The following is a 19814-nucleotide window of genomic DNA, read 5'->3' on the forward strand; positions in this document are numbered from 1 at the left end:
ATTCTACAAATATGGAGCCACTGTTCTTGTGTTGCCACCCTCCAGACTTCTCATAGAGGACGCACACAAAGAAGGGCCTCAGATGTTGATTGCAGGGTCCTGGTCAGTGCATATGGGGAGAGGCAGCCCTTAATCATCCATAGTTTTGATTAGGTTTCTGGAGAAAGTAGTGATGTAAAAATTGTGATATTTGATTGAAAATTAAATCTTAAATATATTGATTTTGTTCTACGGTAACTGTCCCAAAATTATTTGCATTTAACCTTTTAGATCAGGGGTCATCAACCTAAGGCCCATGGGGCACAAGCAGCCCTTGGGGGTTGTTTAAAGCAGCCCATGGACCCCTGCCGCCCACTCGGTTGGCTCCCATGCGCCACGCTAAACTGGCGTGGAGCAGAGCGGGGACCGCCTTCTGCGACGTTGGCCGGTTTCCCATTGGCTGCGTGTGCACACTCCGGCCCACCGCGGTGTCTGCAGGAACGTGAAGTGGACCAAGCCACAAAAACTTTGCTGACCCATTTTAGATAGAAAGTATTAGGCTTGGTTTTTGTGTGCCTGCATTTTGTGACTCTCATAGTCTGCATTCCATCTCCTTATCTGACCTCAGAAAGGCACAAATGACATGGCCAGCCAGAATATTTTGCTTTGGCTGTTTTGATTTAGCACTGGGATGTTAATCCAGTATCTGTCCTTGAAGCTTTCTGACATGTTTTGGGAACTGGAAAGTAAGAGTGAAATGTCAACAGCTCCTTGTGAAGGGGTGCCTGTCAAGGTAACAGAGGTTAAAAGTGCAAAACAAAGGTTGTGGGACACTCCAAGGAAGTCGATAGAAGTGTGGAGTGATGTATCTTTATATCCACTTCAACAGGCAGGCTGGTAGGAACACAGGCAGTTGACAGTATGCGTAAATAGTGGTATGCAATAGTGGGGGAAATGTGTTTGATTTCTTCTTTTCTTTTCTAGACATTGTGTCAGCCTTCAAAGAGGAAGTTACCAGGATGGTTTGGGACTTCAGGAGAAACTGTTCCTCGTAATACTTCCAAGAAATCAAAGGCCGGAGGAAGCAAAGGGCTCTTTGGTTGAACATGGAAATACCATAAAACTATGTTTAGATATAAAAACTGGATCAAAGCTTTATACTTCATTCACTTTCTTCATTCAGTCTGACTCAGTGAGGCATCTCTTTTTCAAAATACAGAACGTTGAGAGGAAAAACTGTTCATTTTTTACTACACAAACTTATGACTGGATGGGCTTAAAATTAGCCCCAATTATTGAGTTGGTTCATATGCCGGGCTTACCAGGTTTTGAACCTTGAGGTGGAGAAGAAGAAGAAAAGAGCAGTGGATTAAATCAGATTATACAGTGTTGCAAGGCTTGCACCTCTTATGTACCACTGAATATTGGCGTGTTGAAGAGTTTCAGTAACTTGGGGGGGGGCACAGAGTACACTTCGAAGAACAGTTGAAGCCTGGGAACAGTGCATGTAGCACCTGTCTTCTGCAGCTGCCCTGTTAATAATATCAGTAGGATTATTGCTGCACAAAATGGGCAATCCCACTTTTTAAAATTTTTGTGACCATTTCTTTAAGGAAGGCAAAAAAATGTAACCCAACAGCAGGATATTGTGGTGCATAACTAAGTGGTTGTCAGATTTCTTAACCATTATGAATATTGTTAAATTGTTAATAAATTATTTTCTTTAATTTGCACTATTTTTTGACACTTCCTTATACTGTAAATAAAACTTGTTTTTAATTAAGTTATTTGGTTTTGCCCAGTTATGAAGGTAGATGGTGAGAAGTAGACTGAAGTTTAAAAATTATTTTCATATCCATGCTGAAGAATTATAGGTATTTTCTAATGAATTGCCACCTAAAATAATTTAACCCTTACTCCTTAAGGACCAAAAACCACCCTCCTTCCTCTATTTACAAACACCAAATTTGACTTTTTATCTCATTATTCTCCAGAATTCATGGATACTTAATGTATTTGAAGTATTTAAATCTTAAGAGCCTACCTACAGAAACAGAATTTCTTTTCATCTGACGCCTAAGTGATAATAAAGGGGTCTCCGAGCAAGACCCTTTGGAGAGGAAGTTCCAAAATTTAGGAGCCACCAAAAGCTATTTCTCCAGTTTATGTGCTTCATCAAATGTAGCCGTCCAAATGTTCTCCAACACAAAAATGATAGCAGATTTGAATTCCTCATGCCCACAAAACGTACTTTTGAAAGACCCCTGCAAAAAAATTAAGTTGCACCCCCCCAAAGACCCGCCTTAATCCCACCCTCCACCTTGTATGCCAACCAATACGCTTTCTCTACTTGATCACTCAGTAATAGCAGTGGGGAGGAGGAACCCTTTTGCTCCGCGCATGCGCCTTTCAAACGATCGTTCCAACCTCTCCGTTGCCGGAGCAACGTAGGGATGTACTTCCGGGTTCATATTCAAAAAAGCATCGCTGCGGCGACGTCACGTCGCGCCTAGCGAGCAGGATGGGAAATGTCGGTGGAAGACCTGCGCGCTAGGAAGCTGAGCCAATAGCGAAGCAGGAGCCTCAGGGCTCAAGTTGGTTTCCCAACTCCCCCCCCCAACCCCCACACTCTACCCGTCTACCGCCGTTGTGGTAGTCTCGTGCGCGAGGTGAGTGGTTTGGCGCGCGGGGGCGCGCGCGCTCTGCGGCACCCCCGGGATGGGATTGGCGGCTGCTACGGCGGCCACTCTTGTTTGCCTCGTGGGAGAGCTTGAGGTGGGGGGGTGGTTGGAATGGGGGGCGGGCTCGGGAGAAGGTGAGGGGGCAGCCCGGCAGTCCACCTCCCCGGGAGGAGTCAGCAGGGCAGCCCCCTTTCCTTCCAACCCACTTGTGGAAGCGGGAGTATTCCGGGCATGGGGAAAGCAGGAAGCAGTTGAAGCAACAACAACAACAACACTGGGGTCTTGTGGTTTTTGAACTGAGGGGCGGTTTTTGAGGAGGGGCGCGCGCAAGGCGGCCGACCGACCTCTTAACGGAGGAAGCTCGGAGCGGCTTCTTCAAACTGCCAGGGAGTTCCTTTGGGGGAAGCCTGGGTAGTCTAACCCGACACACAGTTGCCGTGCGGAAGCTGAGGAAAAGTGAAAAGTGGGCCCCCCCGCTTTTGAGGGAAGTTTCTCTCGTGCTACGCTTCAGAGGAACCATCTTCCGCCCGACAGGACTGTCGCTCCCTTCCTCGGGGAACCCTAAAAAATCTTGCTCTGTGGTTGCGCACAGGGGCTCCCTGACGATTTCTGCACCATTTCCAGGGTTCCTCAAGGATAAATACCGCCAGCAGTTCACTCCGTAGAGTAGGTGTGTGACCCATATGTTTTCAAAACTCTTCGCACAAATAGCTGGGTAATGCTTAATACCCCTGTAACGTAGGCGGTGCTATTGCCTCACATTACAAGAAGTCTCAGGCTGAGAGAAGAATGGTTTGCAGGGCCACTACCTCAGTTTCGGGGACGAAATATGCAAATATTCCAGCGTGTTTCACTCGCTCACCTTAACTTTCTTGTGAAGTCCTCTGTATTTCCCAAGTGTAACTGTGGACTCCCGCCAGAGATGCTGCTCTGAATATTTTACCTGGTAACTCATCTTGGGATGAGGGGAAAGCTGACTTACAACTCTTCAGCTGTCCATTTCCCTTTTGAACATAGAATAAAAAAGGATGTTGCCTTGGAATTAGCAGTCTTGGAAGGCTCCTAGTCTTGAAGTGGTCCTTCAGGGCTGAGCAAGACATAGTTAATAAAAAGTTTTGTGCGTATGAGCACACACTTGCCAGTTACCTGAAACTCTGGAGCCCTTGTGACCAGGAAAGTTAGTGTATTATAGTGTCTAAATATGTGATACAGGAAACCCACAATTCAAATATTGCCTCTGCTGAAAACTTACTAGATGGTCTTGGGCAACATGCTATCTTCAGCCTTGCATCTGCAGTTTGAAGATAATGCTTATGAGCTTTACGGCATGGATTTAAGCCAAGAAGTAATGAAATAGTGCTTTGAGCAGCTGCTTTGAGCTGCTGAGCATTCACCTTCCTGTGGTTCGTGAGGAAAACATCGTAAGATTTGGCTTCCATTTTCAAGTAATCGTGATTACATGCTATGTCTGAACCAAGAACTACTGTATTGTTAGGGTTTCCTATGGTTTAGCGGACTGAGCCAGGATCATAAACCTTGGTTCCTAAAACATGCTTAACACAACCACAATTTATCTGTGTTCATACATAATAAGTAACCAAGATTAGTTGAAAATAGGAGCTAAAGCTTTTTGAGGGAGGAGTGAGCACACAGGCTGGAAGTTCACCCAGACATTTCCCTGTAGTGTTGCGCTATAATTTAGTTTTCTTTATTTACAGTACTTATATCCTGCTTTATAACTCATGGAAACTTTCAGAGTGCTTACAAAATATTCCAACAATAAAAATCAAATTCAAGTGTGGTATTAGGAACAGAAATAATGTGACAATCCTGTGGTACTATGATTATTAAGGTGGCATTTTCTACCCTCATTCTTAGGGTGTTGCCCTTCAGCCTCTGCCTACTAGGCGACAGTTCCCACTGATGTCCTCTGAGGGAAATAGAGTAGGACTGGCTAGCTCAGGCATAGGCAAACTCGGTCCTCCAGATGTTTTGGGACTACAATTCCCACCATCCCTGACCACTGGTCCTGTTAGCTAGGGATGATGGGAGTTGTAGTCCCAAAACATCTGGAGGCCTGAGTTTGCCTATGCCTGGGCTAGCTGGATCTTGTTCAACCCATGGTGAAGACAACTCTTCACATGCTAGCAGCTGACAATGTCTGAACACAACCATTATATATGATGTAAAGCTCTGTATAAGTACAACACATTCTCACTAGTATTTCACCTTTTTTGACAGAATTATGGATCCAAGCTTGCTAAGAGAGCGAGAACTTTTCAAAAAACGAGCACTCTGTACTCCGGCTGTAGAAAAACGTCCAGCACCCTCTTCTGATTCCTCATCTTCTAAGAAGAAGAAGACAAAGGTAGAGCAGGGTGGATCATCAAGCTCAAAACAGAATGCAGGTTTGTGGGTTCTGCTTTTGGAGTTTAAGCAGAAGCTTTTTTCTTATGTCCTATCCTTCCAGGTCATTGAGCTTTATGTATACGTAACAATCTGATTAACGTGTCACAATAAACCACAGTTGAAATAAATGTGAACGTGCAGTGTGCTGGTACATGCTACTGAAATCACCGCGACAGGGTGAGCTCCCGTTGCTCGGTCCCTGCTCTTGCCAACCTAGCAGTTTGAAAGCACGTCAAAGTGCAAGTACTGTAGATAAATAGGTACCGCTCCAGCGGGCAGGTAAACGGCGTTTCCATGCGCTGCTTTGGTTTCGCTAGAAGCGACTTAGTTATGCTGGCCACATGACCCAGAAGCTGTACACCGGCTTCCTCGGCCAGTAAAGCGAGATGAGCGCCGCAACCCCGGAGTCGTCCACAACTGGACCTAACAGTTACTGCTGCCACTCTGCCATACCCAGGTTTGTGGCTGATATCTCTCCAAACAAATTGCAAGTGACAAGCCAAGAATAAACCTTGGTTTCCATTGGTTTCTCAATTTTTTGGAGGAAAACAACCCATAAGCCTATATTTGAACAACACAACATGCCAGGCTATGGTTCGATCCTGGCAGTGGGGGAGGAGTGAAATGCCTGCAGTTTTAGTAGTATTCACAAGCTCACTGTTCTTTCAGATTAAACCATATTTTAATTGTGGCTTAATGTTTTTAAGATGTTTTATCACTTTTTTTTGCTGCCCTGGGCTTCATTGGAAGAAAGAACAGGATATGAATTTAATACAGTAAATAAATAAACAGATAATGTGCAAACCAGGGCACCTTGTATGTTTCTTCTAATGGCAGTTCTGCGGTGGGGGGCCGGGAGCAATTTAGATCAGTTAATTACTTGGGGATGGAGAAGTTGGACCATACTCCTTTTCTCAAAAAAAAATACTATAATAATAATTGACATAACAGAAATGGAACTGAGGGACTGTTTTTCTCAGTTTGTGGTGTTTCTTCAAGAGAGAAGTAATATTTTCTGAACTTTCATGCAGCAGAGCTGTGTTGCTAAAGTGGTTCTAGCTCTCATGATAGTATTTTGTTAGGGTTTATAGGGTTTTTTTATACAGGTTCCAGTCACATGAGTGAGGCTACTGTGTATTTCTACTCTTAAAAGAAAAAAAAAATCATCAGTTAAGATTCCAGTATTTCTGGGCCTTTATGCTGTTAATTACTGTATATTATATCTAGAAATGTGAGAGATTGAATTAACCCTGGCTTATATTGAAATTTCTGTTGGAGGTGCAGTTTTTTTGCAGCTGGTGATAGGAGCCCATGCAGGCAAGATAGGAGCAGTGAAGTAAGGGCACTAGCAGTTGGACACTAGCAGTTGGACAAAGGAATAGAGTTGGACAAAGGAATAGAGTAACACTATGCTCTAATAAAGCAAGCCTCATCATTCGGCCAACTCCTGTTGCATGATTGCCGTTCTTTCTTTCCTCCAGACTTCCTTCCTCAAGTCAATGATCATACACTTTCAGGGCTGATACTAAGAATTGCAAAGTTGGTGCTGCTGTTGATGTAGAGTCCTATTAGCCAGCTAAGCAGTTGTAACTTTCAGTGTTGAATATTGCTTAGGATTCACTGAGACTTGCCTGTGGTTAGGAAAAGACTGCTTACCACTCACCCCATGGCAGAATCACTTCAGTCGTTTCCTCCCCCCACCTCATTATACCAGATTGCAGAACTGAATGTTACATGAGCCTGCTGCCAAGAATTACTTGTCCTGTCATCACCATGCTGTGTTCCCGTGCTCTGCATAATTGGATGGCAGCAATGGGACCTCACAGTGTAATGATGTCATGGCATCAAGTTGTACTGTGTGTTGTACAGGTTTTGGTGGAGGTGGGAACCCAACTTAGATTTGGTGCCAGCCTTGCTTTCCTTGTAAGGCTTAAATCCTCTCAAAGTCAAGTGCCGTTTTCATATTAACAGAGTTCCTTCCTTGCCTGACAGTTCCAAATGTAAAACAAAACAGAGCACATACTGTTGGGTTTTTCATGTTTTTAACCAAGTTGTCAGCCCTACTGTGTAGTTGCAGGGTTGACAAATATGCAATACAGTTGATAGTAGCGCTAGTATGCTTTCGAACTCATGTATTGGCATAAGGCTAGCTTTCATAGTATAATGCTTTCATCATATACATGGAATGTCACCCTGGATTGCCAGAATATTATATATATTGTGGTGTCTAAAGAAAAACATGTTAGCAGTGAGGTCAGAGGAGATGGAATACAAAAAATGCCAACAGCAGTAATTAACTGCAGTATTGTTGAAAAATGTCATTGAGTTGGTAAATTACAGGTCGTAATTAATTTACCAATGCAAGAACGACTTCTTGAATGGTCTCTACAATTATTTTACACACAGCTAAAATCTCATGTATTTTTCACTGTCAGTATTTAATGCATTTCATTTTCTTTTGACCTCCCTGCTAACATAATTTTCTCTCTCTGCACCAGGGACAGCTAACCAGAGGCTCTCCAGTTGTTGTTGTGCTCTCAACTCCCATCAGCCCCAGCCAGCAAGGCCGTATAAAATGGTCAGGGATGACATGAGTTGTAGGCCAGCAACATCTGGACTCCCAAATGTTAGCCACTCCTATACTCATTCCCTGATGGAAGGCTTATACCATAATGAATATGCGAAGAACTTGAACTACTTGAAATGTACTACATAAATGATAAAAAATATTGTTGTTTGCTCATCTAATACCTTTAGGTATGCAGAATTCTAAAATGGTTCTGTGTTGCTATACTTCTTAGGGTTTGATAAGCTTTCAGACTATGACAAATACTTAAAAAACAAAATCAGTCTTGCTGCTATGTTTTACTGTCTCTGCTGTTTTTATGCACTTACGGTAGTCTTTTTATATGTTATTACTTGTTGCCTGCCTTGGGAAAGAAAGATTGAATGACAATAATATTTATTTTTAAAATAAATAAATTAAGCAGTAGATATAATTGGTCAGATGAACAAAATTTTACTCCCATCTAGTCAACAGGTTTCCATTGTAAAACAACGAAGAAATCATTTTTACATAAAATCCATTTTCACATAACACTGTGATTGATCATCCAGTATTAAGCATTTTGTAAACTCTTCAAGTTTCTATCCACCAGTGAACAAAAAATGGTGCTAATAATGATATTTAAGGCTAAGCAGAATCTGACTTGCTTGGTCAAAAGTTGCAAGCAGCTTTATTATAATAATATTAAACATAGGTTTTGCTGCAGGTGCTAGCAAAACAGTCCATTGCTACACCACTTCTGTTTCACGTTTCCTGAAGCTGTCCATCATAGATCTAACAGGGTTTGGTTCATTCTCCAAGTCTTTCATAGTTTTGTTTTTCACACAGCAGCAGCAGTCAAGCAGCTCATATAAGAAAGCTAGCACCACCAAACATATTACAGTAAATATAAATATGATCAAAATGACAAAGCAGGCAGTGTTCCAGTTGTCATGGAAAGGGTAAATCTTCTGCACTTGAAAACCAAGATATTGGTAGAGGGATGTAGTTTCATTCCAACGGCTATTGTTGAATGTTGCCATGTTGAGAGAGTCTTCCAAGTTGAGTCTCTGCACCAGCTCTGTGTGTTGAAATATACAAACAGAAAAGATGGTGATTTTCCTTTGTTGTTAAATTTTTATGCTTTTTCTGTCACCAACAAAATAGAACTTTCTATGTAAATAGTTTGAGAAAGGTTGTGTTGTTCAATTGGCTAATTGTCTGTTCATGTTTCTTGCTATAGTTTAATATAACGGTGTTGAGCTGCAGGTACATTATCTTTTCAGTTTTATTTCAAATAAAGCAAAGTTTTGGATCATAGTGCTTACTTTATGTTTCTTACTGTATCGCAAGACTGCATCAGTCATGCATAGGACTAGACATCTGACTGGGCTGATATTGTCAAATAATTGTCATGTATTTTGAAATCAACTTCATTAGAACAAAAAGCAGGTTTGACATTTTGCAAATTGTAAAAACAAGTTAACCTATTTTTCCCCCACCAACCCAATTAACTTACAAAATGGTAATTGTTATCATTTTTAATGTTGGGTAAAGTGTGTATAAATGTGAACAATTTACTGAACAGTTCTCTCAGTTTCATCCAGTAACATGGTCAGCCTACAGGGTTTTTAAAAAGTAAAGTACTGTAAAACAGAAAGATAAACGAAGTAACGGCAACTATTGAAAAACAAAAAAATAGTTTTAAAAAGCACTTGTGCAGGCCAATTCTTAAAGCATAAATTCTCTGGTTCCTTCAGTAAACTAGATGAAGTAATGAGCAGTCCTAGGCAGTGACCTTTGCTACTATTGTAGTTGCCTGTGGATAAGCATCAGTAGAAGTTTTCTCTGTGACTGCTATAGGGCTAGGAAGCAAGCAGATTTCACTCTTGATCTTGCTAATGAATGACACCATTATGAAATAAAAAGGTAAATTGCCAGCTGTACAATGGCTAGTTTATACATAATGCTAAACCATGGTTCATTTAGCCAAAGTGTGGTTTGTTTGAATGTCCAAACCTAGATCAGCAGGCTGACTATTGTTTGTTTTCTCGCAACAAAGTGTGATGTAAAACCATGGTTTATTGTTGGCTTAAGAAGCTTGCCTATTGACTATGCTTGGATGTTATGTCTGAATCCTTGCTTAGCCATAGTTTGTACGACCACCCCACTCACTAAGCTATTGAGGCATGAGACAAGAACAGCTGGAAAACAAACCAATCATTGAAGAAATAAGCCATGTTTGCCCATCTGTGAGACAATTTGTTATTTGTTGGACATACAGTGGCTTAAACAAATCATGAGTTAGCATTACATGCTAACACAGCCAATGACAATCTTCATGGAATATTTTGCCACTGAGAAATGTGTCTAGATTAATGTCTACTCATACAATGGAAATTCCCTTTACTCCCCTCTGCTCCCCGCATCCCTTTCCAAATCTGCACTAATAGTATCTCAGACCTTTGAAGTAGATTTGGGGCTGTATTGGGTAGGGGCGTCACAATGGGGGGCAATGGGGGTGGTCCGCCCCGGGTTCCACTCTGGGGGGGTGCCACTTGGCACCCCCACCCCCGTGGCGCCGAGCGGACTTTTTACCGGGAGGCTGGAGGCTCGGTTTGGGAGACACGGGGGTGGGGGCGCCAAGTGACACCCCCCCCCCGCCGAGTGGGCTTTTGGAGTTGGAGACGCACAGTTTTGGAGTCGCCGGGGCGGCAGTGATACCCCGCCACGTAACAACGCTTGTGCAGCGTGATGCTGTACATGCATCATAAAGTTGTGGGGTATCGCCACCCCCCCGCCACGTAACGACGCATGCGGCATTACGTAACACGCATGCATCGTTACGTAGCGGCGACGCCCCCCCCCCAGGTGCATGGCAATTTGCCGCCCCAGTTGTCCTGGTGGCTTGCTACGCCACTGGTATTTGGGGGGGGGGGACAAGAAGAAAGAAAATTTTCATGGTGCATACAGAAGTCCATTTTGCTTGCATTTAGGCATTGCTGATTTTAGCCCTCTGATTCCTAGGTTCAGAACAAACCAAGGTGTTAAATCAATTTCTTACCATGACTTGTTTAAAAACTCCAAAACAACAGTTTCTTGGTTTAGAACTATGGTCAATGAGAGACTTCTGGGTTTAATTACTGTGCACTGCACAGAGGGAAAGGGAGGAGCAGCATGTTCAGGGGAAAGGCTAGCACACATTTCAGCCGAATAAGCTAATATCTGATCATTTGAACAAGGCCTGTATGTCCTCTGGGTCATAGTAATCCAAGTAGTACAGATTAATGTTGGTCACTTCATATAACTCTCTGAAATGGCAGCTTTTGCTACAAATAACAGCCAAGCATTAAAATCAGAAGGATATCTTGCTGTTTAAAGGGCTCTGAGCATCATTGAAGACATTGCTTTTGTGAATGTATAACATTTATTGGACGTTTAACAAAAATTGTCATTGCCATGACAGTCATACTCTCCAGGTCAAAACAAATGCTAGAATCCTTTTCCAGCCCATGTTTTTACCTAAAGAGTAATACGTAGACTAGTGCTATTCATCACAGTTCTCTTTTTAAATGAGTTTGATTAACACAATAAGGTCCAAATAACTTTGCATTGTGTGCTATTTGTTTGATACTCTCAGATTTATAATGGTGCCTCTCTCTTTATTTGCTTAGAATGTTGAACTCTTTATGGTCTAAACCAGTGGCTCTCAACTTGAAATACATCTTTTGAAAATGAGATCTCTGTTTTCTCTTGAGATCTCTAGAGAAAAGACAGTAATTGGCACAGGGAAAGTCTCCATTTCTGGGCCTGGGAAGACAGAATTCTGGATTGACTTGGTTGAGGAGAGGCTTCCCCAATCAAATCTCAAGAGAGAGAGAGAAATCCTGTCTCCTTGTCGGAAGCAAACTCCCGTTGGACTCCTCACCTGCAAGCATACACCACCACAACCCAGTGAGAGAGCTCAGAATGGGGGTGGGGAATTGAATAGAGCTGGCAAACCCCAACTCACACTCCTTTGTGACATTCTCCACATGCAACCCACAGCTACTATCGCCAAAAGAGAAGACCTAATAGAGGCCATTGGGGCCGCTGTCTCAATATTAGAACTACTCCCAAAATTGTTCTAGCTCTGCTTTATTATCTGTGCCCCCAACAGGCAGGGAATGCCATGGATCCCAAGCCTCTAAGCTCCTTCTGCTCAACATCAACCAGAAAAGTAATATTGAAATGTCTTGGCCAACATGGTCTCTTCAGCTGCATGACAGCCCCACTCTCCACTCACATAAAGCCTCAGTAGCAAATGCAAGAGAGCTTTGGGCTACACCGCTACAGCTTTGAGCTACCCATCCAGAGCTTGAGGAGCTTGATCATCTTGTTTGGGAGGGGCCTAATGTTCTCCATGCCCTCTTCCTGTTGTAGAATAGGAGAGTATTGATACTGCCTTTGTGTCTTCGATGAAGGCAGTGGTAGACTACAGTTCACCCACTGGTCTACTCATCCATCTGCTGGATTTTTCTGCCTTGCAGGGGGGATTTGGGGAAATTGCCCCATCAGAAAAATCAACATAGAGAAAAGAGCCTACTTGTTAGTGCATGATGGAAGAATGGTCTTGGAAGTAAGAGCCACAGCTAGGCTCATCAGTTTTAGAGGTGGCTAGACCTCACATGGCATCACTGGGCAGCAGGCAGTGTTAGAAACTGGGATAGAAAAGCTAGGAGCCAAATGGCTCCTGGGACGTAGGTTATGGGCTCCAAAACAGAACATCTAGCTGCCACTGCGGGGGTGGGGTGGCAACACTTTTTATTTATTATTTTGATAAGCATGAACATGGAATTCACACAAGTGACACATTGTTAAGATCACATTTTTAGCAGAAATTGTTAATATATGTTTAGATTGGTGTTTACAGTAAAAATATTGGTATAATACTTTCGTTTTCAAAACATTCTACTCTTTATTGTTAAACTCCTTAACATATTGTCTATCCTTTACACATACTTTGAGACTTCAAAGCACATACATTTCAGTAATCCTTGAGTGTCAGCCAGGCGCAAAAAATGTTACCCAGACTTTTTGAGGTGCTCACAAATGGAGAATATTTAGGCACAAAATGCACCTGGCACTCTGCTAATTTCGAACCCTGGCAGCAGGTAAAACTTGTCACAAAAAGATGGCTGGACTTGGCTATGGAGAGCTTCTGTCATTTCTTCCAAAGGCATTTTTAGTGGAGACAAAAAAAACCTTTTGGTAACACACTACACATAGACATAGGCAAGAGTCTTAACTAGTGAGAACAGCTTTCCTTTCCAGCTCTCCACTGGTACATAGACTTCCCAGCTGTGTGTTGAAAATATGAACATGAATAGCTAAAAGTGTTGGGGTTTATTGAATGTTCTGGAAAGAACTGCAATGAGCTTAATTTGATCAATTTAATTTTGAAGCAGGACCTACAATTTGCTCCAAATTATCAAGAGCAGGAGAAAAGAGGAAGCAAAACACCCACAATAAAAATGGCATTTGGATTTCTATTGTACTTTGATCCTGTCAAGATACAGGAAAGAAAACAAGACACCTAATTGCCCACAGTGCCCCAGCAGGTGTTTGTGCCCAATGATGGCAGTAGAGTGCAGTGAAAGAGATTTGGGCCATGTTTTGAAGGTTCCTGTTTAGCCACAACTGACACGTAGCTACATAGGATCCAACATTTTACTGCTGTGAATAGAGGCAACAGAGCTTGGGAAGTATAAAATTATGAGCAAAGTGCATGGCCTAAATTATTAGAAAAACCTGATGAGTCCGTAGGTCATAAAGGTATTGTTGCCTACTGATTGCTTTTCTGTGAAAGGAATCCTATATTATCTGTTTAGCCTAGATATCAGCAACCTGACTTTTGGGGGGGGGGTGATTAATGTATGAGACTATGTTTCATTTTATTTGAAAAAGCAGAGTGCAGTGGTTAAAAAACCTGATTGCAATCAGATTAATGATTGTTACTGGTGGTATTATGTTGTTAAAAATTTGTACAAATATTAAAAAATAACACATTTCAATAATATTTAGGTGAAGTTCAACTATTTAAGAGAGCTTCGGACATTGCTATCAAGGGAGTAACTGCCTTTTATTTTTAAATATTACTTGTGCCTGGAGGATTAGCCCTGATAGAATGTGCTATAAAGACATGATGGTGCTTAGTAAATCAGTAAATGTATCAGTCCAATACTGATTGTTTTGAGAATGGGCATTTACATGCTGTCAATTATGCTTTGGAAGGGTTCTTTCTTTTACTACCTTGAGATTAAAATTCTGAAGCAAAATGTTTGGTTTTACAGTAAGGTGAATATATATATATGTATGTATGCACTTCATTGTGTGCCCACACAATCAAATGACAGTTAAATATTTTATGATTTTTTTGTATCTACTTTCTGTTTGACTTATTTTTACTTAGCCATATGGAAAGCAGTAAAAGCACATGACTTGCAAAGTAGGTTCTCTAGGTCATTTTAAAGAAGTTCCATAAAGAAACATACGACAAATCACTTTTAAGGACAATCTTCTCTGCAGTCTTATACCCACATATCTGAGAGTAGGACCCATTGAACTCAGTGGGGCTTACATCTGAATAGACATGCATGGAATTGTAATATTAAATGAAATCAGTGCAACATAAAACTTAACAGCTCATGTTTACTCTGAGGTCCCTCTAGTTTCAGCAGGGCTTGTACCCAAATAAGAGGCTATAGGATTGCAGCCCAAAGCAATAATCACTTCACACTTGAACTGGCAGAATCCCATTGAATATGTCAGCGATCCATCTCAGAAGACGTACAATAGCTAAGTGCTAAGGGTTAAGGCTAGTCTAAGATTCCAGCTTAGTGGGTTTGATTAATAGCATTTTTTTGTGCAGTTTAGCAATAGTTTCAATTTGAAGACAAAAGAATCTTACTAGCACAGCCTTATTTAATATTAATTAACAGTAGTTTTTACCAGGCAAAATTAGATTAATTAGTAGGTCACACGACGCCTCAAAGGAATTTTGATCACAGAATATTATCTGGGTGTGTTGGGCTTTCTGTAAGATGGATGGTCATCAATTCTTCATGAATGCACAGATGGTAAGATTCTCTATTAGCACAAGACAAGCGACTCTGCATTTAAGCAGCACATAATCCAGCTTTAGATGCAAGAGAAAGTAAACAATTTGTATTTTTTTAAATAAAATTGTAGATGGGGGTCTTGCAGGCTTTGATTTATTTAAAAAAATCTGTTTTGCCTTCAGATAATAATTGTACAACAGTTTAAAAAAGGTATAAACCTACCTCTTTTTAGAAAGGATGCTGGAACAGTGCTGATCTGCTGTTTAATACAGCCTCTGGTACAGCTAAAATGGAGCTCTGCTGCTATTGGCTGAAGCAGAATGCAGCTGACAACTTCCTTTATGCTCATTTGCATCAGACCCCTACTCGAGGAGGAAATCATTCATAAATCTGAAATGTAGAGGGTATCAGTCTAGATCTTCTTCCCCTGCCTTGCCATTCTCCCCAGAAGCTCCTTTAACCATTAAATATATTTATAAATAATATGGCCTTTTGTGCTTTTGCTTTGATCTGAGCAAGGCACTTATTGTGTTAACGCCTTCAGGTTTCTTTGCTGTTTTAATGACATACCAAGCTGGTGTGAACCATCCATAACTAGTCAGGATCTTAATAGAAGAAAAATTACTGACTGGTCTAATTTTTCATATATTATATGTACATTCACACAGACACACCTTTTGTCTTTTCTGCTTTGTCAACCGTTTGTGGTAAAAGGCATTGAAATATTTGAAACTACAGCAGTAGTTTGTGAATTGCATCTGTATATATTTACCTTTTTCTTTTGTTGTTTTCTGACCCCTTTCTATAGCTGAAGTAGACAGGGAAGACCAAGTGATAGTTATGAGAATTACAATATGTTTTGAATTCTTCAAATAGTGTCCAAATTTGTTATTCTGTCTTTCTTTAAAATATTGTAGGCTGTTTTTCTAGCAGCTTAAGGCAGCTAGCAAAATACCAAAGATGATTATTAACAACAAAAAAGAAATAAGCCAAAAACAGAATAACCTCTGGAAAATTAGAAATTTATGTTTTTGTTTCCCACAAAATATATCTGAAAATAATGCCAATGTTCTGTTTCAGTGGATTCATATTACCATTTAGGGAAGAAAACTGAATTTGTTATCACTTTGACTGCTTGTATAAAAGTGATTTAAAAAAACCATCATGCAAAGTAGCTTTGGGTGTACATTTTCCCTTACCTTTTCAGTAGGAGTACACCAAGGAAGAGAAACTATCAATATTTCATTTTAATATAACTGACCTGAAGAAAGGACTATGAATTGAAAACAGAGACATTGTTAACTATGAAAATCCTTTAATAAAAACCATTTTTTAAATTAAAAGAAGGAGCAAAGCTAGGTCAATCTGAAATAAAGCAAAGCAACAACAACAACAACAGCTTAATGGCTTGGGAATGGGGTTACTAAATTTGCTTTCAACTATACAAATATGTTCAAGAACTCTGTACCATCAGAATTATGGTGAGGGGGCATGAGAAAGTAGAATCTTCTTGGCTGTGGGAAGGGATTATGGAACAGTCTCCTTATGGAGGTACTCCTGACCCAATCACTGATTGCCTTTCCATAAGAACAGAAGACTGTTTCATTGTAGCATTATTTAATTAACTACTGCCTTTGTTATAGTCTGTTTACATTATTTTAATAATTTACTGATGGTTTTGTGTGTAGTTTTGTTTTTATTGTCTTTTTCTATTATGAGATTCCTTGGGTACAGTTTGTAGACAAAATCAGCCTGTGAATACTGCATAATAACTGAGATAAATTTCAAATTTTCATTCATTGCCAGGAGTCTGATTTTTACCCTAAATCAATCTAAAATATATTTATCCAGTTCACTCAGCCACTTTGTTTGATACAATAATTGCAAAGACTTTCCACTGGGTCAGATGTGGTAACATTATTTTTAGTTAATGGTCTTTTCTAACACATTAATCCAGATAAGATTGCCACATGTTCAGAATTTCCTGGATACAGCCGGGATTCGGCCCTCTGTAACAGCGCTTGGGCAGAAATCTCTTGAGTGTCCAGGAAAATCTGGACGTATGCCAACCCATGTCGGAAGTATAGGGTTGGTTTTTTTTTTGCAAATTTCCTTTAAAATAATTCCAAAACTAAATTTTTGTTTTATTTTACTTTTGTGTCCGGATTTTTACTTTTTGAAATATGGCAACCCTAGTTCAGCAAATGGTTTTGCTATTGGAAACCTAGGGCCAATGGGCTTATGGTACTAGAGTGAATGTTAGTGGGGAGGATTTGAGAGAGCTGGCAACTTTTTAGAGCCTAAAGAATTCAGTGGCCTTTTCTTGCATGTGGGATCTAAAATATATGCTTATTTGGCTTGGTTAGTGCTAGAGAAATTGGGAGGCAGTTTAATTTCTATTTACTCTCTGTAAGGCATGGGACAATTAGGGAGATTTTATTTATTACTGTATGTCATCTCATATCCTGCTCTTTCTGGGTCCGGTGGACCCTCAGCTGCCTTATAGACAGATAAAAGGTAAAGGGGCCCCTGACCATCAGGTCCAGTCGTGTCCGACTCTGGGGTTGCAGCGCTCATCTCGCTCTATAGGCCGAGGGAGCCGGCGTTTGTCCGCAGACAGCTTCCGGGTCATGTGGCCAGCATGACAAAGCTGCTTCTGGCGAACCAGAGCAGCACATGGAAACGCCGTTTACCTTCCCGCCGGAGCGGTCCCTATTTATCTACTTGCACTTTGATGTGCTTTCGAACTGCTAGGTTGGCAGGAGCTGGGACCGAGCAACGGGAGCTCACCCCGTTGCAGGGATTCGAACCGCCGACCTTCTGATCAGCAAGCCCTAGACTCTGCGGATTAACCCACAGCGCCACCTGGGTCCCTTATAGACAGATGGTTGTACCTAATAAAGTTGTTTGGTTAGTGTAAGGATTTCTGCCTGCGCAACAGGACTTCCTCTCTCGTCCTCCTGTCTCTCCCACCATCTGATCCAAGGGGTTGGAGAAATAAATTTCCCCTCCAAAAAGATGCAATAAACAATATATGAATCCAATCACATAAGGTACTGTAAAAAAGTAGCAGAAAAATACATTAAAAAGCAGTATCAGAATAAAAACATCAGTATTCAAAAGTTATCCAGAATAGGTTTTCATTGCTTGTGGAGGATATTCATTGGAAGACAATTCCTTAAGTGTGCTGTTGTGCTTCAAAAGGCCTTGTTTCTCATGCTCCCCTGCCTCATTTCTGAAGGCAGGAGGACTCAAGAGGAATTGCCTGGGCAGGCTCATGTGAGATAGGTAATGCTAATGAACACAATCAGATAGTATAGTTTCAGTTATTGTGCCTTTAACTGTTTTTAATTATCTTTCATGTGCTTCACCTAGAGATGGTTGTTTAGAATGCAATCAATAAAATATGGTAATAATAATTTACTAGTTGGTTGAAGCAGTCCCCTTCACATGCAGTCACCATGCCACTGAAGTGTCTGGGGGGAAAAAACATTTGGCCCTACCTGTGTTACTGATTTACCTTACATGCTTTTTATCATTGTGGAATATGTCTTCTGCAGAGCTGCATGTGCAGGGAACCACATTCATGCTGTGTGGAAGGCCTGAGGTTCATTGTTTGTAATCTGTAAATATCGTTAACACCAAGGCTGCCAAGTTTGGCAAAACTCCCAGTGTAACATAATTTGTAAAGAGTTACTCTGCTTTAAAATGTCACAAACAGTTTATTGATAAAGATTACTCCTTTATCAATTACTCCTCTGTCGGAGAAGGGGACGACAGAGGACAAGATGGTTGGACAGTGTTCTCGAAGCTACGAACATGAGTTTGACCAAACTGCGGGAGGCAGTGCAAGACAGGAGTGCCTGGCGTGCTATGGTCCATGGGGTCACGAAGAGTCGGACACGACTAAACGACTAAACAACAACACTCCTATGATAATGAAATGTGCTTTGAAAATCTTTGTTTCTCCAAACATGTAATAAGTGCTGTTTCTGAGAATACTGTACTGTAATGTATATGAAAACTGCTAGGTATTGCTCGTAGCTTTTTCTTTGTGGTTATGGTAACAGAAGGGTATATTTAACCTAAATGAGAACATGTTTTTCCTTTGCAGATCACAGCAATGGATCTTTTAACTTGAAAGCCCTTTCTGGTGGATCTGGCTACAAGTTTGGAGTCCTTGCAAAAATAGTGAATTATATGAAGGTATAATCATCTTGTTTCCGGTTATTTAGAACAATAAATCTCAGCAGCAATATTAATTGTATGTGACAAGGAAAATGGCTAGATGCAAAAAAATGACATATATCTTTCAGGCATAACTCTACTGCTTTTGGGGAGGATACTGTTCTGCCTGCCAACTGAGGTCTATAGTTTCCTGCATAATCCTTAAAAGTGGGAAATGGGAGTAGGGTATAAGCTAAGCTCTGCCTTGAAGGCTTCTGATTCAAGCACAAATATGACCATACCTAGCAGCACACAACAACCACAAGCTGATTGATTTCCTCTGACAGTTGGTATCCTGGAAACCTTGTTCCCTGTGCAGAAATGACTGTAGAAATTGAGAGGTGCAATTTTGTTTATAGGCTTCTCACAGACTATTTAAACCTCGGGTTAAAAGTGCTAGTTTTAATGGTGAATAAGTAGGCATAAAGGAAATGTGAGACACTGAAGTAAGGATTTAGTCTTTTCTTCTTTTGCATAGCAGTACATGACATATCTGTGACTATATTTATGTAACCACAGTAACTATATTTTTATGTAACCACAGACATTAAAATATAAACTCTGATCTCATTGTTTGCAGCAATGAGATAAAAAGTATTATTGTGGCTAACACCTGGCTTGCAATAATAATTTTGTACAGGTTAATTTTCATTGTAGTTACAGTAAGGACATTATTTATCTGAATTAATATATATACCTTAGTTCATACAATAAAAATGGGTGAGAGGCTATAGTCCAATGGCTAATTAGACCTGCTGGACCAGTTGTAATTTTGTGGACAGAGTAAGATTACGTTTATTGCATTTGGATCTGCTGGTCAGACTCTGCAGTTCTGTTCTCATTTGGTAGAAGGTCTAACTACATTGTGCAGTA

The 19814-nt window shown here is 40.9% G+C and overlaps 3 protein-coding genes across 6 annotated transcripts in view; 2 read left to right on the forward strand and 1 right to left on the reverse strand.

Moving 5' to 3' along the window:
• Positions 1 to 1715, forward strand: part of WRN (WRN RecQ like helicase) — a 52294-nt gene extending 50579 nt beyond the window's left edge. For both annotated transcript variants that reach the window (XM_035141053.3, XM_088659055.1), the window contains exon 36: positions 964 to 1715. In XM_035141053.3, the coding sequence (XP_034996944.3) occupies positions 964 to 1083 (120 nt within the window). In that variant the 3' untranslated portion in view covers positions 1084 to 1715. The remainder of the gene's footprint in view (positions 1 to 963) is intronic.
• A 769-nt stretch (positions 1716 to 2484) lies between these two features.
• Positions 2485 to 19814, forward strand: part of GTF2E2 (general transcription factor IIE subunit 2) — a 28974-nt gene continuing 11644 nt past the window's right edge. The window contains exons 1-3 of one of the 2 annotated variants that reach the window (XM_035140922.3): positions 2485 to 2648; positions 4902 to 5068; positions 18829 to 18920. In XM_035140922.3, coding sequence (XP_034996813.1) covers positions 4906 to 5068; positions 18829 to 18920 — 255 coding nt within the window. In that variant the 5' untranslated portion in view covers positions 2485 to 2648; positions 4902 to 4905. Of the gene's footprint in view, positions 3331 to 4901; positions 5069 to 18828; positions 18921 to 19814 lie in introns of both variants that reach the window. The other variant, XM_088659056.1, reaches the window with a different exon arrangement.
• SMIM18 (small integral membrane protein 18) lies at positions 8071 to 15617 on the reverse strand. 2 transcript variants are annotated; one of them, XM_088659057.1, is made up of 3 exons: positions 15487 to 15609; positions 14937 to 15104; positions 8071 to 8695 (listed from the first exon to the last, which is right to left on the reverse strand). In XM_088659057.1, the coding sequence occupies exons 2-3, from the start codon at positions 15094 to 15096 to the stop codon at positions 8364 to 8366; spliced, it is 492 nt and encodes a 163-aa protein (XP_088515183.1). In that variant the 5' UTR covers positions 15097 to 15104; positions 15487 to 15609; the 3' UTR covers positions 8071 to 8363. The 2 variants fall into 2 exon arrangements, with proteins under 2 accessions (XP_088515183.1, XP_088515184.1); XM_088659058.1 differs by lacking the exon at positions 14937 to 15104 and having other exon boundaries at positions 15487 to 15617.

The sequence above is a fragment of the Zootoca vivipara genome, chromosome 15 (genome assembly GCF_965207765.1).
Source record: "Zootoca vivipara chromosome 15, rZooViv2.hap1.1, whole genome shotgun sequence".
NCBI classification, from domain to species: Eukaryota; Metazoa; Chordata; class Lepidosauria; order Squamata; family Lacertidae; genus Zootoca; species Zootoca vivipara.